The sequence below is a fragment of the Apodemus sylvaticus genome, chromosome 1 (assembly GCF_947179515.1).
Source record: "Apodemus sylvaticus chromosome 1, mApoSyl1.1, whole genome shotgun sequence".
In the NCBI taxonomy this organism is placed as follows: domain Eukaryota; kingdom Metazoa; phylum Chordata; class Mammalia; order Rodentia; family Muridae; genus Apodemus; species Apodemus sylvaticus.
In genome coordinates, this window is record NC_067472.1 from 123,885,539 (window position 1) to 123,900,080 (window position 14,542).

At 46.4% G+C, this 14,542-nt stretch overlaps 1 protein-coding gene across 2 annotated transcripts in view; it reads left to right on the forward strand.

Moving 5' to 3' along the window:
- Positions 1–719: 719 nt before the first annotated feature.
- The window catches only part of Arnt2 (aryl hydrocarbon receptor nuclear translocator 2), a 162,764-nt gene continuing 148,941 nt past the window's right edge, over positions 720–14,542 (forward strand). The window contains exon 1 of one of the 2 annotated variants that reach the window (XM_052159345.1): positions 720–1,002. In XM_052159345.1, the coding sequence (XP_052015305.1) occupies positions 972–1,002 (31 nt within the window). In that variant the 5' untranslated portion in view covers positions 720–971. The remainder of the gene's footprint in view (positions 1,003–14,542) is intronic. The other variant, XM_052159336.1, reaches the window with a different exon arrangement.

The following is a 14,542-nucleotide window of genomic DNA, read 5'->3' on the forward strand; positions in this document are numbered from 1 at the left end:
AAGGCATACTGCCTTCAAATCTGGCCTGGGGCGTGACCAGCCTTCCAATCTCACCTCATCAGGGCATCTACTGTGGAACATCCCCTCCAGGGATCCCAGTGGCTGACTGGAAAAAACGACTCCTCAAGTACCCTGTGTTCTTATTTTCCCAGCATACACAGATGAAATCATTAGAAATCTTCTTAAGACCCCATTTTGAAGGTGTGAATAAGGCCCTCGAGAGGACTCTAATAAATGCTGACAGTAGTCATGTCCTCAGGAAGGCAGAGCTGGAATACCTCCCCGGCTTCTCTCCATTCCTGAGCCAAGCTCTGTGCTGGAGCTGTGTGCCAGTGCCCTGGAGGGACGGTAGCCTTGGGCATTTCTGGGTGCCTTTCCTTAGGCCCTCTTCTACAGCCCTAGCCAGGGTGCCTGGGAGCTCAGTGGCGCGGCCTTGGCATGCTAAGTGGCTGCACTGGGACGCCTTTGTTTCTGAGGCCGGTGGTCCTCTGCATCCAAATGGGTCGCTTGCTCACCAGCTCCTCACCAGCGCCCCTCGGCGCTGTATCCCTGATACCTGGGGACCCCACTAGGGCGGATAGGGAGTGCGCCGAGACCTCCAGCCCGGGCACCTGCGCGGGCCCGAGGAGGGTCCCGCTGCCCGCTGCCCCAAGTCTCGCGGTGCTACGGCTCGGACCCGGGAGCCGCGGGCCCGGCACCCTAGCCGCACCACAAAGGCTGAACCCGGAGGAGGCCCGGGAAGGGAGGAGCGCGGGTGCGCGCAGAGGAACGGGGAGCGCGCGGGGCGCGGGGAGCAGCGCGGGCAGGAGCGCGGGGCGCTCTCAGAGCGCGGGAGCGCGGGGAGCACCGCCCGCACCTTCCTTTGTGTGGCGCGGCCGTGGCGGCGCTGGCCCGCGCCGGGTCCCCGTGCCCGTCCCCGCCCCCGCTCCCGCCCCCGCCCCCGCCCGGCGCTCCGGTCCCTTCCCGGCAAGATGGCAACCCCAGCCGCCGTCAACCCTCCGGGTGAGTAGCGGCCGAGCCTCTGGCCGAGCCTGAGACGCGCAGCCCCGGGGTGGGGAGTGGCCGCTGCCCCGCAGCATCAGCACCGGCCGTGGCATCCTCATTCTCGAATGGTGCTCAACCTGGTTCTGACGGCGCCCGCCGCTGCTGGCTGTGACTAGATGCTTGCCCGCGGGCTCCAGAGCCACAGGGGCCAGCGGATGCCAGGTGACGCGCTGAGCGAGAGAAAAGTTTGGAGCGGGTATTCAACAGGGCAGAACTCCTGGGACTCTTTCGCCTGTCGGCCCCGCCTCCCCCGCGCTGGTCTTTGGCGGGGTTTACACCTGGCCACCATGTATCCCAGTCCTTAATGGACAGGAAAAGCCTAACTGGTAATAATGGCCTGGAGCAGACCTGTCCCTCCCGGACTGTCTGATGTTTCTGAAGGTACAGCCTTGACCTTTGGGCTTGTGCTGTCAGATTAGAAAAAAAAATTGAAGGAGTTCAGGAATGAGTGGGAGTGTTAGGCTCCTGTTGAGATGTGGCGGGGGAGCCCTATTGTCGTTGGCAAAGTTCCCTGTGGTATCATGCAAGGCTGAGAGGATAGACATGTGACTGCCTTCCCGCTCCCAAGTTTTAGGTTTTGTGCTGTATGCTGTGGTTCTGGAGAATCATAGGTCCCTGTAGATCGAGGCAGGGACAGTCAAATAGCTCAGATGCAGGGGTAAGCTCAGTGGAAGAAGTCTCATGTTGGGGTGCGGACCCAGGTCAGGTGGGGTGAACTACCAGAGTGCTTATGAAAGAAAAATGTCTTCGAAGTAAGTTATGAGTGGAAGATCCCCTCCATCCATGTTGGTCAGGGAAGGTTGGGGGGACACTGAACACTTTGGCTGGAACTTGCAGAAGATACAGTTTGAAAAGGCAGATTCACAGGCTGAGAGGCAGTGCAGGCATAAGCCGTGAAGTCATCATGGGCACGCTCTAAGCATGCACTCAGAGCCAATGACTGAGGTGTGAGAGGGAACAGACGGACCTGGCATTAAGTTGCATTGATGTGGCCAGGTCCAAAGGGCCTTGAAAGACATGGACTGTGGCTTCCTCTTCCCATATTAAGAAAGGAGCCTCATGATCACTGCTTTCCTGTAAGGTTGGTTTGTCAGCTATGCTGAGGTAACACAGAAGATAGTAAGATAGTAAGACTAGAAACAGGGACTGCATTGGCAAGAGGCAGGTGCTGGAGGTCAGACTTAGTTGTAGTGGCCTGAACAGAGGAGAAGGGAAATACCAGGAAGCAGACAAAGTATGGGATCTGGCCTTCATTCGATTTGGGGTGAAGGCAAATGAGGAAAGCCAGAATAGACAGAGGCAGGTGCCTGCGGGGACAAGGGGGTGATGAACCTTTCTAATTCCAGGGAAGGAGGCTCACTAACTAAATCAGGCAGTTCTAGAAGAGGCGACGTGTAGTCTCTGTCTGGAACACTGAGTGGGTAGATGGCTGGCTTGGAAACACAGCTGTGTCATTTGTTTACCACTTTCGACCTATTCTCATACTTAGAAATCAATAGAAAATTAATACCTTAACTGTAATGAGACTAGAAAAGGCAAAGGAAAATAATGAATGGTTGAGTCCAGAATCTATTGGGGAAAAGCATAAGCTCTTAGGTGACTTATGTAACTCATCTACCATTACATCACTGTTGCAAACCACTTCGTCCATTCCATTGTTCTCTATGCTATACAGACCTTGGGACATGGAAGGAGTGCTGTTGGTCACTACTTGGCCAACTTAATACATTGTGATATCCAGATCTTTCCTCAGTTGACAGACAAAAATACCAGAGATCCTGAGCATTGTGAGAATCTCTCAAGGAACATTTCTTGCTGTGATTAACTATTCTATCATCCGCTATCATTTTTTTAACCGGTCCTCTATGGTGGCTTTTGGGTCTGTGGGATGTCTTACTCTTGTTCCGTGTGAGTATTTAGCTTCTTTGGCACAGCAGGGCTAGTCTCAAGGGTTAAGCATGTGAACCAGAGAGAGATATTTCAGATTGTGTGAGAAATTTGCACTGGGATAGCTGCTCACTCCCTTGAGCAGAAGTCATGCAATCGTTCTTTGTTTTGGTTTATTTGTTTTTTGTTTGTTGTTTTGTTTTGTTTTCTTTCCTACTTCCACCCTCCCTGTAGATTTTGCTTTGCACAGAATGAGAGAGCTTGGTAAGCACAGCTAGATGGACCGAGAGGCCGCAGGATTGGTTTCTGCAGCTGATATGTACTCAGAATACCATGGCCTCCTCCCACACCAACCAGCTGACCCCTGCACTCCTGCTGAACACTTATTTACAAAGACACTGTGATGTGGTACAGTAGTAGCCATCCTGGGGCCCCGGTAATGCCGATGAAGCTGGCTCTTTTCACCTGTCACTCCTTTGCTTCAAACCCTTGCTCTGGTTCTTCTAGGCCTTCTGCTTGAGATTTAGGTTGGCATCCTACCCGTTACACTATGGGAACAGAGGTCTTTGGAGGAAGGAGGTGGCTCTCTGGTAATTCCATAGTTCTGGCAACTTCTGAGTCCTCACACTGACCCCCTGCTCTTGTATTGGCTGAATTTTCTCCATTGTTTCTTATCAGGGATGATATATTCATCCCCTGTAGTCGAGAAGGGAGTTTTAGAGCTGTGTGTGTGTGGAGTTTCAGAGGAGGGTGTTGTTCTACCATGTTAGATGGTATTTGAGCATTTCTGATTATTATGAAGTTGTTTAGGTTTGAATTAGCCACATGCAACTGGGGTGTTTGCTCCTGATAAGGCACAGTCTGAAAGGAGCTAGTATCATGGGTCCATTGTAACTTCAGTGCAAAGAAGTCAGACCCACACTCACTCAGAACAGTCTTTGGCATTACATATTCTCCGAAATGAGTTTTTCAGAGTACCTAATGAGACGTGTGATGGTTAATCTCTATTCTAGATGGAGTTAGACCCATCTAGGAAACATATCTGAGCATATCTGTAAAGGTGTATCTAGAAAGGCTTCACTGACGAGAGAAGACTCACCCTGAAGTGGGCAGTCGTCCTATGGGCAGGGGTCCTGAACTGAATAAAAAGGAGGAGTGAGCTGAGTACCAGCGTTCACTTCCCTCTGCCTCCTGACTGAAGATGCAACATGGCCAGCTGCTTCAAGCTCCTGACCCGTATCTTCCCCGTCAGGATGGACTGCATCTTGTAAAAGTTGCGTTCGTCGAAGCAAGAAAGGGGACTAATAAGCTTGTGCACAGTAAAGGACTTCAGAGGTGTGTTCTAAGGAGATTTGGAATTCTACTTCCCCTCTAGATTCTGGTCTTTTTGTTATTAATTACAGAGAATGGCAAGGTTGTCTGGATAGCTTACAGTAGATGAGAGGGTGTTTGGCACAGTTCGGCATTCTATTATTGAATATCTTTGTCAAACCTTCTTGAGGATGCAGAGTAATGAGAAGATGAGGAAGAATGTCCCTTGACTCTAGGGAGGTCATAGTCTCAGAGAGGAGGGATATAAACTGACTTAGTTTTTGAATAGGGGAAATAATGGGGTTAGAAAGCTGGCTCTATGGGTAAGAGTGCTTGATGTGCAGATGTGAACATCTACGTTCAAATGCACACATGGAAAAACATGGTGGGAGGTTAAGGGGACAAAAAGGGACATTTCTGGGGCTTGCTGGCTGCTAACTGAACTTCAGGTTTAGTGAGAGATTCTGCATTAAGAGAACAGGTAGAAAGTGATAGAACAGGACACTTGAAATCCTCCTCTAACCTCAGTGTGCACGAATAGATACGCACGTGAACATGCATGTGAACATACAAACACAAACGTGTATGCATGTGTGTGCACACACACATATACACACAAAATAAAAATTAAAAACCACAGTGGGATATATATAATTTTTTTTTTCCAGAAACCAGGCCTTGCAAAGGGACACATTGACTTACAGAGAATGTTAGACGGGTCATTTGAACTGATGATGGAGGGTAAGCATAGATGTATTTGTGAATGTGTATGGATTCTTAAACCATTGTCTCCTCAGTGCTCTTGGGAATCCTGCCGGGCAGAGGAGAATATACAGTGGATTTAGATCTTTTGACAGGTGCATACTGTGCTTGCAAATTTTCCTCCCTCAGGTAAAGTTGGAACACCAAAATAGCTGTGCTGGTAAATTATGTCAATGTGATGAAGAAATGATACCCTGATGTAAACAACTAATGGACCTGATCTAGATGGAAGGATTGACCAAAGCTCTGTGAAGTCAGAGAAGGTCTATGTGAGGAACTGAGCTTTAAATGAGGCTCTGGAGAATGAAGAACCTCAAGAAGAGCACTCCCACCCTCCTGCCCTGACATGGAGAGGCTACTGTGCAGACCCTGTGATGAGGAAGAACTTGGTTGATTGGAGCAACCAGAAAGGGCAGTGTTGCCAGGCAGTGATGAACCAGGACAGAAATAACACGAGAGTCTGGAAGGCTGTGAGAAGGCAGGCCCACAGAAGGCCTTGGATATTGCGTTCAGATTCCAATTTGATCTAAAGGTAGCACAAAGCTTTTGAAGGTCATTGAGCAGAGTAGAGGTATGATACCTGATACCATAGTACACATACTCAGGTGCTCAATCTTGGATGCCATGGGAGAGCAGATGGAAGTCTTCTGTAAAAGGTGCAGACTGGGGCAAGAAATGTATGTGTACACAGCAGGAACATTGTCCTGAACAACTCCAGGCAACTCCAGGCCCTACTTACATCCTTGCCCTTCCTTGCAGTTGACTAAAGCATGTCCTCCTTGGGGCAGAATCATCCTGACTTTAGGTAATGTGTTGGGGGCTAAGTGAAAGGTAAGGCCCAGGCTTCTGTTCTAGGCGCTGGGATGATGGAGGTGTTGAGGCCAATGGGCCATCCTGGAGAATTCAGGATGAGACATTTGAGTTGAGAAGACCAGTAGAGATATAAGATAGGTCTAGATATCTGGGCTGAAGATATAAAGAGACATTAGGTAAAGTAGCACAAGGACCCAGATGTGCTTCATGGGGTAAGAGGGGTCACACAACAGATTATTTGTGCTAAATACTTAATTCCCAAGCAGGACTTCTGGTCACTGCTGTGTTATGTTTTGTGAGATACAATGTGGTTCAAAGTCAAAGGGAGATGGTTTCTTCAACTTCCTAGAACCACAGATTCATTCATTTCCATGTGCATATATGGTCTACAACCTGTGCTACTACTGTGTGTTACAAGCAAGGGGTGACAGTAGTTTAGAATCTCTAGAAGAGTATGCTGTGTGACAAGGCCATAAGGTTGCCAGAGCTGTGTGTTCTTCCTTGAAGGGCACTGATATGAACTCGTCAGGCTGGAAGACAGGTGCTTTGTGGGACTTTGTGTGTCAAGGATAAATGCCATTTCCCATTTCTTATTAAGATTCTTCTAGCAAGATGGCTGCTTCCGTGTCTGGGCCTCTCTTGGAGTGATGGATTGCTCCTCTTTTCTTCGATACCCCCTCCTTTCTTCACATCGGGTCATTTTCCTGTTCTAGCTCTTTCCCCACCCCACCCCCTGCCCTCAGTGTGAACTCTACTCCCTTAAGGAAACCCATGTGGAGACCTTTATCCAGGTAATGTGTTCATACAGTAACTCCCTCCAAGGCAGAGCTGAGTACCTCTCCTGGAATTGAATGGATTCGGTGAAGGGTCTCATGTCCCTGGTCTGACTGGAAACCTGGGAAGGCAGGAAGTGTAACTGTCCCTGTATCCTCACAAGCCCCTGAGGTACCCATTTCCACTTGGTGAGGTCAACACCGAGGGATTGCCCTACAGTTTCACATGGGGTTTACTCCCACCCTGGATATGTGAGACTCTGAGCTCTGTAGTCTCATAGTGGGCTTTTATGTCTGGTGATTTGATTTCAATGTGCACAACCTACCAGGATAATCCCTAACCTAACCAGTTCCTTAAGACTTTATATAATAAGGCAAGAAGTCATTCAGTCCACAGAAGGTTAAAATTCTCTCAAGAAGGCAGGGAGGCCAGATGGAGAGGCATCAATTTTTGGAGTGCAAGGAGCCTTGGTACAACTCCACTGAAGTCTTCTTGGAAGATCCTCCTTGGTCTTACTAGTACTGAGTAAGCAAAGTGGGGCCAAGGAGAGGGTGTTCTTTCCTACACTCAGTGGGATTCTTTGAGATCTACTTTGCCCATCAGAGCCTCTCAGCCTGGTGAGTCATTTTCTTGCCTGTTTTTGCCTAGACATTTGAATCACCCTAATTGTCACATGACTGAAGGGTGACCAGGGAAGGTGCACGGTTGCCTGAGTAACAGATTGGGATGTGAATATATTAGCAACTGATGAAATACTAGACAGAAAGTGTTTGCTTTGGCTGGCAGTTTGAGAGGGCCTAATCTATCATGGCATAGAAGGCATGACTGAGGAACATGAGGCTACTTGATCACATCTGGACAGGACAGCCAAGGTGGAAAGTTGCTGCCCATCATCTCTTCATGGGATGACGCCATCACTTCTTTATTCAGTTATTCCTCTCTGGAAAGATCCTAACAGGTCACCCAAATGCATACCTCAGTAATGCCCTAAGTGTTTCTAAATTTTAATCCAGTTAAGAACGTTTAATGTGCACGCGCTGTGAATGTAGGCCTACCTGTGCTATGATGCGGTGTGGAAATCAGAGGACGACTCTGGAGATGGTTATCTCATTCCACCTCCTTGTGTTTTCCTGGGATTAAACTCGGGTCTCTAGGATTGCAGAGCAATTGCCTTTATCCCCAGAGCCATCTTTAGCCTCTCTTACATATTTCTTAAGTCTATCAACTTGACATACTAACCAACATAATGATTTTATTTTTTTATTTTAGGCAAACAACAGGCAGGCTAAAGTTAATATATGCTTCCAATATTTTATTCATAGTTATACAGAATATAGTCTCTTACTCTTCTTGAACGTTCTTGTGAGGCAGATGGACACTTGAGCTTAGAGGTTGGAGGTGTGTACGCGTGTGCTGTATTTCAAATGAGGGTATTTACAATAATTATAGACGGTCTGGCTTGTTCCTGGGTTGGGGGTGATACCAGTCTCTGTGATACAGGGCAGGATGCTTTCCAGCAAGCTCTAGGGCACAGGGTGACCACTGCTTCATGCTAAAGTGTCCAGACGCACTTGCCACGAGAGCTGTTAATAAGCTCTGACCTATGGGGGTAAACTTGTCACAGGCCTCTGGAGAGTGACAACTGGATCTTTATATGTAAGGTTCCACCAAAAAAAAAAAAAAATGACATGTTTTTCCAGACCTGTGAGGTTCCATCAGGGTGTGTGGTGCATAAAGGGTCTGGCTTGCAGGAAGGGTGTCTAAGAAACATGACAACCTTGAAAACAAGGAGATACCCCTCCTCTCTTTTGAGATTGGACTTTGTCATGTAGCCCAGGCTGTTCTTGAGTTCTCCTGCCTCAGCCTCCTGGGTGCTAGGATTGTAGGTGTGTACCACCACAACTGGCTTAGGATGACGCCTTTGAGATAGTTATGAAATCCATGATGGAAGTTAATTTCAATGTGAAATAACAGAAGTGCAAGAAGTTTTTCTTATTTTTAGAATGGCATTGGTAATTCTATCGCATCAGCAATTTGAAATGAGGCATAGTCTGGAATCGTTTGCCATAATTTGATATGCTTGATGAATTCCAAGTCCCCCAAAGAATAAAATGAATGAATGTGATCAAGGATCACAGCTGTGCTCTCTTGATTTTTTTCAAAAATTCATTTCACACCAAAAAACTTCCAATTCTAGTCAACCAACCTCCCTGAACACAGCCCCTTTTCCCTGAGCAGAGGGCACTGTGCTGGGGAGCAGGGGCATGAAAGAAGCTGATGAAACAGGCTGGTTGCACGTGGTGTGAAGTGAGCTAGTCCCTAGAGCAGGCAGCCTTGGGACAGGTTTATGCAAATTTATGCAAATGATCCTTGTCAGTGGTGAGCAGAGGAGAATTTTCCTGATTCTTTCCTGCAGACATAGGAGGAAAGCTAAAGGAATGGCATTGGGGTCTATGGCTCTGTGGTGGCCAGAGAGCATGCCTTTTCCTAATCAATATCTTCAAGGGCAGGTTTGCGTTTTCAGCTACCTGCTGGGTCTGTGGGGGTCCCACAGATTCCACAAAGCCTGTGTCTCCCCAGCTTACTCCTCCCCTTGGTCCCCTGTGGCTGCTAATGGCACCACACTCCATTCATTGGTCCAAGCCAGACATTAATTATTTTAATTGCCTATCCACCTAATTAAACAAATATTAATTGAATGCCAACTGTGTGTACTCACAGGGTGTGCAAACGCAGGCATGGCTTCTACTTGCACTGAATCGTGCTGTATGGCTGGCGAGTCAGTCATTTATCAAATGGTTGCATGCACAGGACACCATTAAAAAAGGTGTGGTTAGAGAAGAGGGTCTTTGTTTTCTAATGCAGCAGGATGCCATTGAAATAAGTACAGCAGGTCTGAGTGATACCCATAGGTCCTTGTGAAAAGATCTCTGTGGCAGCTGAGTGAGGACCATGCACAGGGTAGCGAGGTGAGGAGATCTGTTGGGGGCCCCGTTAGCAGGATGGTGGAGCCTCCAGGTATGTGGGAGGAAACTAGTAAAGCCAATAAAAGAACTGATGGCAAAGAGACATGCGCAGCCTAGGTGAGTTAGCATCATTTCCCTCTACACACTACAGAGGGAGTTAAGGGATTCTCAGAGACTTGGGAGAGGTCATGAATTTGGTGTCACACATGAGACTGAGGTACCTGGAGTTCAGAGGTGGATTTGTCAGAGACCTGAGCTGTTTCATTCCACATCCACCCCACCTGCTCTGCAAGCAGGACTTTCCCCTTTTTCTTCTTTCCTGATGTTTTCATTCTCTCCCCTGCCCTTTTGACTTCTATTCCTGCTACATAATTGGTACCTATTAAATGTTTACTGGATGAATGAAGGAATTCAGGAAGCCTTCCAATTCGCTAACTTCTTTTTTTTTTTTTAATTTATTTATTATATGTAAGTACACTGTAGCTATCTTCAGACATTCCAGAAGAGGGAGTCAGATCTTGTTACAGATGGTTGTGAGCCACCGTGTGGTTGCTGGGATTTGAACTCAGGTCCTCAGGAAGAACAGTTGGAGCTCTTAACCACTAAGCTATCTCTCCAGCCCCCAATTCGCTAACTTCTAATTAATGAGATAAGATATGTCTACTCCAAGGGATTTTGATTTGGGTAACTCCCCTCCCTGAGGAGCACAGACAAGTTTCAGGGTGGCACAGGAGCCCCTGCCTGATGCTCACATCTCCCTCCAGTTGCTGACATTGCTAGTTGATGGGTTTCTACACAGTCTGAAAACAAGCAGCAGGCAGGACGCACTCTCTTTGCTTATGTGCTTACCTACTTACTTACTTACTTATCCCTGCCTTCTTTTATTAAAAATAGGTTCTTTTCTCACACGATATGTCCTGATTATAGTTTCTCCTCCCTCTACTCCTTCCATTTCTTCCCCACATTCCCTCTCCTCTGGATTCACTCTCTTTCTGTCTGTGGCTCATTAAAAACATTAGATAACAACCAAATATGATACAAAATAAAAACTCACACCTCATCAATATTGGACAAAGCCACCCATAAGAAGGAAGAGAGCCTCAAGAGAAGTCACAAAACTCAGAGAGCTACTCATTTACACCTTCAGGAGTCCATGAGAATATTAAACTGAAAGCTATAGTATACATCCAGAGAGGAGTCTGCCCTGTTCTTGCTGCTTCAGCCTCTGCGAGTTCCTATGAGCTTTGCTCAGTTGATCTAAAGGGCTTTGTTCTCGTGTCCGCCACCCCCCACCCCCTCTGACTCTTTCTCTCTTCCCACTTGCTCTTCCTCGGCGTTCCCTGAACTCTGAGAGGATGGATTTGATGGAAAGATCCCATTTAGAACTGTCTGTTCCAAGGTCTCTCTGTCTCTGTCTCTGTCTCTGTCTCTGTCTCTGTCTCTCTCTCTCTCTGCCTAATGCCTGGCTGTGAGTCTCTGTGTTTTTACCATCTGCTGCAGGAGGAAGCTTCTCGGATGGTGGCTGAGTATGGCACTGATCTATGAATAGATCATTAGGAGTGTCATTAATAGTGTCATCAGGAGTCAGTTTGTTGTTCCTTTTTTGACAGCTAGTGTTTGCTGTTACCCTAGGTCTCTGACGTATCTAGTCTTGGGTATGTATGGGTTCCATCATAGGAGAGGGTCTTAAGTCAAATCAGGCATTGGTTGTACCCACAAGCTCTGTGCCACAATTGCCCTAGAATATTTTTGTAGATAGGACAGATTGTAGATCAAAAGTTTTGTGGTTGGGTGGGTGTTTACTTAAGCCTTTTGTTAACCTGCAGTGTCCCCTCCCATACCAAAGACACTAGAATATAGAGGTAAGGTTCTACTTAGGAACCAGCTTGCCCTCTCCATGTTCAACGAGTTGTGTGTATGCTGTCTCAGCATCAGGGCCTTGCTGTCAGTTGGTGGAGAGTAGCTTGTTATCTTGGCAACAGCCTGAGTTTGAGGATTTCCATTTCCATTCCTTTCCACCAAGCTTCATTTGGTAACAAGAGACGGCCAGTTGGACTCCATATCCTTCTTTATATAGACTTAATTTTGATCCCCCTCATATATATTTTAGGAAGTTTCCATTGTACTAGGTTTCTATACCACCCATCAGATGTTGATCAATTCTATATGTCTTTCCCCACATGCCGTCTCTCAAGCCCCTCTCCACCTGCTCCCCTCCCCTACCTCCAGTCTACCCATAAAATAATTCTATCCACCACAACCCCCGAGACATTCATGTGTCCCTTTTAGTCCCTTATTTTGTACCTAACCTCTTTGGGTCTATGGATTGTGGCTTGGTTATCATTTACTTAACTAATAGCTATCCATATAGGAGAATACTTACTATATTTATCTTTCTGGGTTTGGGTTACCTCACTCAGGATGATTTTTTTTCTAGTTCCATAGGATGCGCTTTCTAACTCTGAGAGCTTCAGTGTTTCTTAAGGATGGTATTCTCCCACCATCAGTGGTCTTACTGAGGAGTTTGTCATTAATCTAATAGCACTATCTTGTCTGTGGTCTGTTATCATATTTTCCCAGTTGGTCCTCATCACACAAAACTTATTTTCTGATTCTGAGTTTAATCCAGGATTAGAAAACCCATTAAGTTATGACGTCTACTTTGATTTTGGAACATTTTTCAGTTTATATTAATTTTGTCTTTTATAATTGAAAACTCTTTGTCAAACATAGTTATTTTGAGGAATGTCTCTCAATTGATTCTGCCTCCCAATTACAATGGGGCTATGCTTTCTTTATCTATCTATCTATTTATCTATCTGTCTGTCTATCTATCTATCTATCTATCATTTTGAGGAATGTCTTTCAATTGATTTTGCTTCACAATTACACTGGGGCTATGCTTTCTTATCTATCTGTCTTTCTATCTATCTATCTATCTATCTATCTATCTATCATCTATTTCTATCATCTTTCAAATTACAAGTATTATAAACAAGAACATTGCATAGCTCGCATACAACTGCTGTTATATAGTGAAGTTACTTTCCATAGTTGATATTAAAAGCAAGTCTTTGACTTGTCTTTATCAAGTTTACACTGAACCTGGCTAAGTGAGGAAAGGTGACCTCGCTTGGGTTCTGCTCACCAGCATAAATGCACCCATAGCAGAATATAAGTCTCAGGGTTTTTAGCCTAAGGGCTTCAGGGTTTGTTGACACTTTCCTAAGCTGAATGTCAATTTCATTTGGTAAACAGAATAATTATAGCTATGCCAAGATTACCATATCTTTAGTAAAGCCAGCAGCAGTTGAAGTGTTTAATTAACAACTCCCCCGACATACACATTGAAAGGCTATTCAGGTAAGCTGTGTGCAGTGCCTGGATGCTCTTTGATTAACAGTGGGATCTACAGTCAAGCAATAATTATTCTGCTGCCCCACTCTTAGGTGCTGGTGCACATCCATATTTAGATGCATATTTGTGTTTATTTTGGAAATTTAATTTTCTGCTTCCTTTAATTTCTTCTTAGAAGCAAGTTTATACTTTGCTCTGCTTCATAAAAAATAACTAAGTTTTGGGTCTTGAGAGATGATTTAGCCATTGAGAACACTGGCTGCTCCTCCAGAGGACCTGGATTTGATTCTCTGCTTCCATCCACCTGGTAGCTCACAACTTCCTGTAACTCAAGTCCCAGGGTATCCAATGCCCTCTTCTGGCCTCTGCGGATTCTAAGCATGCATGTGGAGCACAGATATACATGTAGACAAAATACCCATACATGTAAACTAAAAAATAAAATTTAAGAATCATATCTGGGGATATAGTTTGCCTGTAGAAATTTGCCAGTCTTCCCATTCTTTGAACTTCATCCTAACTCTCTTCTTTCTCCCTTTCTCCCCCTCCGGTCCTCCTCTTCTTCCTTTTACCAAGCCACACCCAGATATAGTTCTTTCTCACAAGCTAAAGCCTGTGTTGAAGGCTTGGCTACCAGACTGAGGAGCTAATAGGAGGTGGTGGAGCCTTTAGCAGCCGGAGGAAGGTCACTGGGGCATGTACTTGGGGAGGATATTGGATAATCTCCAGCCCCTGCTTCCTGTCTGCCATGAAGGGAGTGGTTCTGCTTTACTACTCCCTCCCTGTCCTGACATTCTGCATTGCCCTGGGCCCTGCAACAGCAGATATCTCAGATAGCGCTCAGGAGGATGGCAGGGTCTGATTCCCCAGTGTTGGGTTGTTTCTCCTAACGCCATCATGGTGGTATGGCACATGACATCAGGCTTGGAACTAAAGTGCCAGATGTTCTGTTAAAGAGAGGGTCTCCCTGGTAACACAGGAAGAATGGCCTTCCCTTGGCACTCTGAGGCTCCTGGACACATTCAGCCACCAGCTGGCCCTCCCTAGGCACTCTTCGTCTCTCACTGTGGAAGGTGAGAGAAGTATGCTGTGGGCCTTCACTCTCCTATCCCCAGGGTGCTGGTCCAGTGGACTCCTGGTACTCCCTCTCCTTTCTCCCTATCCCTGCACTGACACGGGGGTGGGGGAACACAATCATGGACCAAAAACCTTCTTTCTTCCTATTTCCCCCATATGCTCTGGCCACCCACTGTGTATCTTCTGCTGATTGTCTAGGACTGCTGACGCTATTTCAGTATTGCGCCTGGCATGAACTCACCTCTATAGCCCCTTGGTTCCTCTCCCCTTCCACCTCTACCTGGCTTTTTTCTCTGCCTTGGTTAGGTTCTGTATAACACTAGGCATTACAACAGGGGCCTATTCTATTCAGATGTCTTCAAACTCTGTCACTTATATTCAATAAATATATGTTAGTGGTCTACCCTTTGTTAATTTTAGCATTGGTATTGGGTGTACATTGGTTACTCTTGACTGTATGGCACAACCCTTGCCTTCAACTCTTACCATTCTGGAGGGCAGCTTTGTCTTCCTATCCCACATGTGGATGTTCAACATTGGAGAAGAGTGCT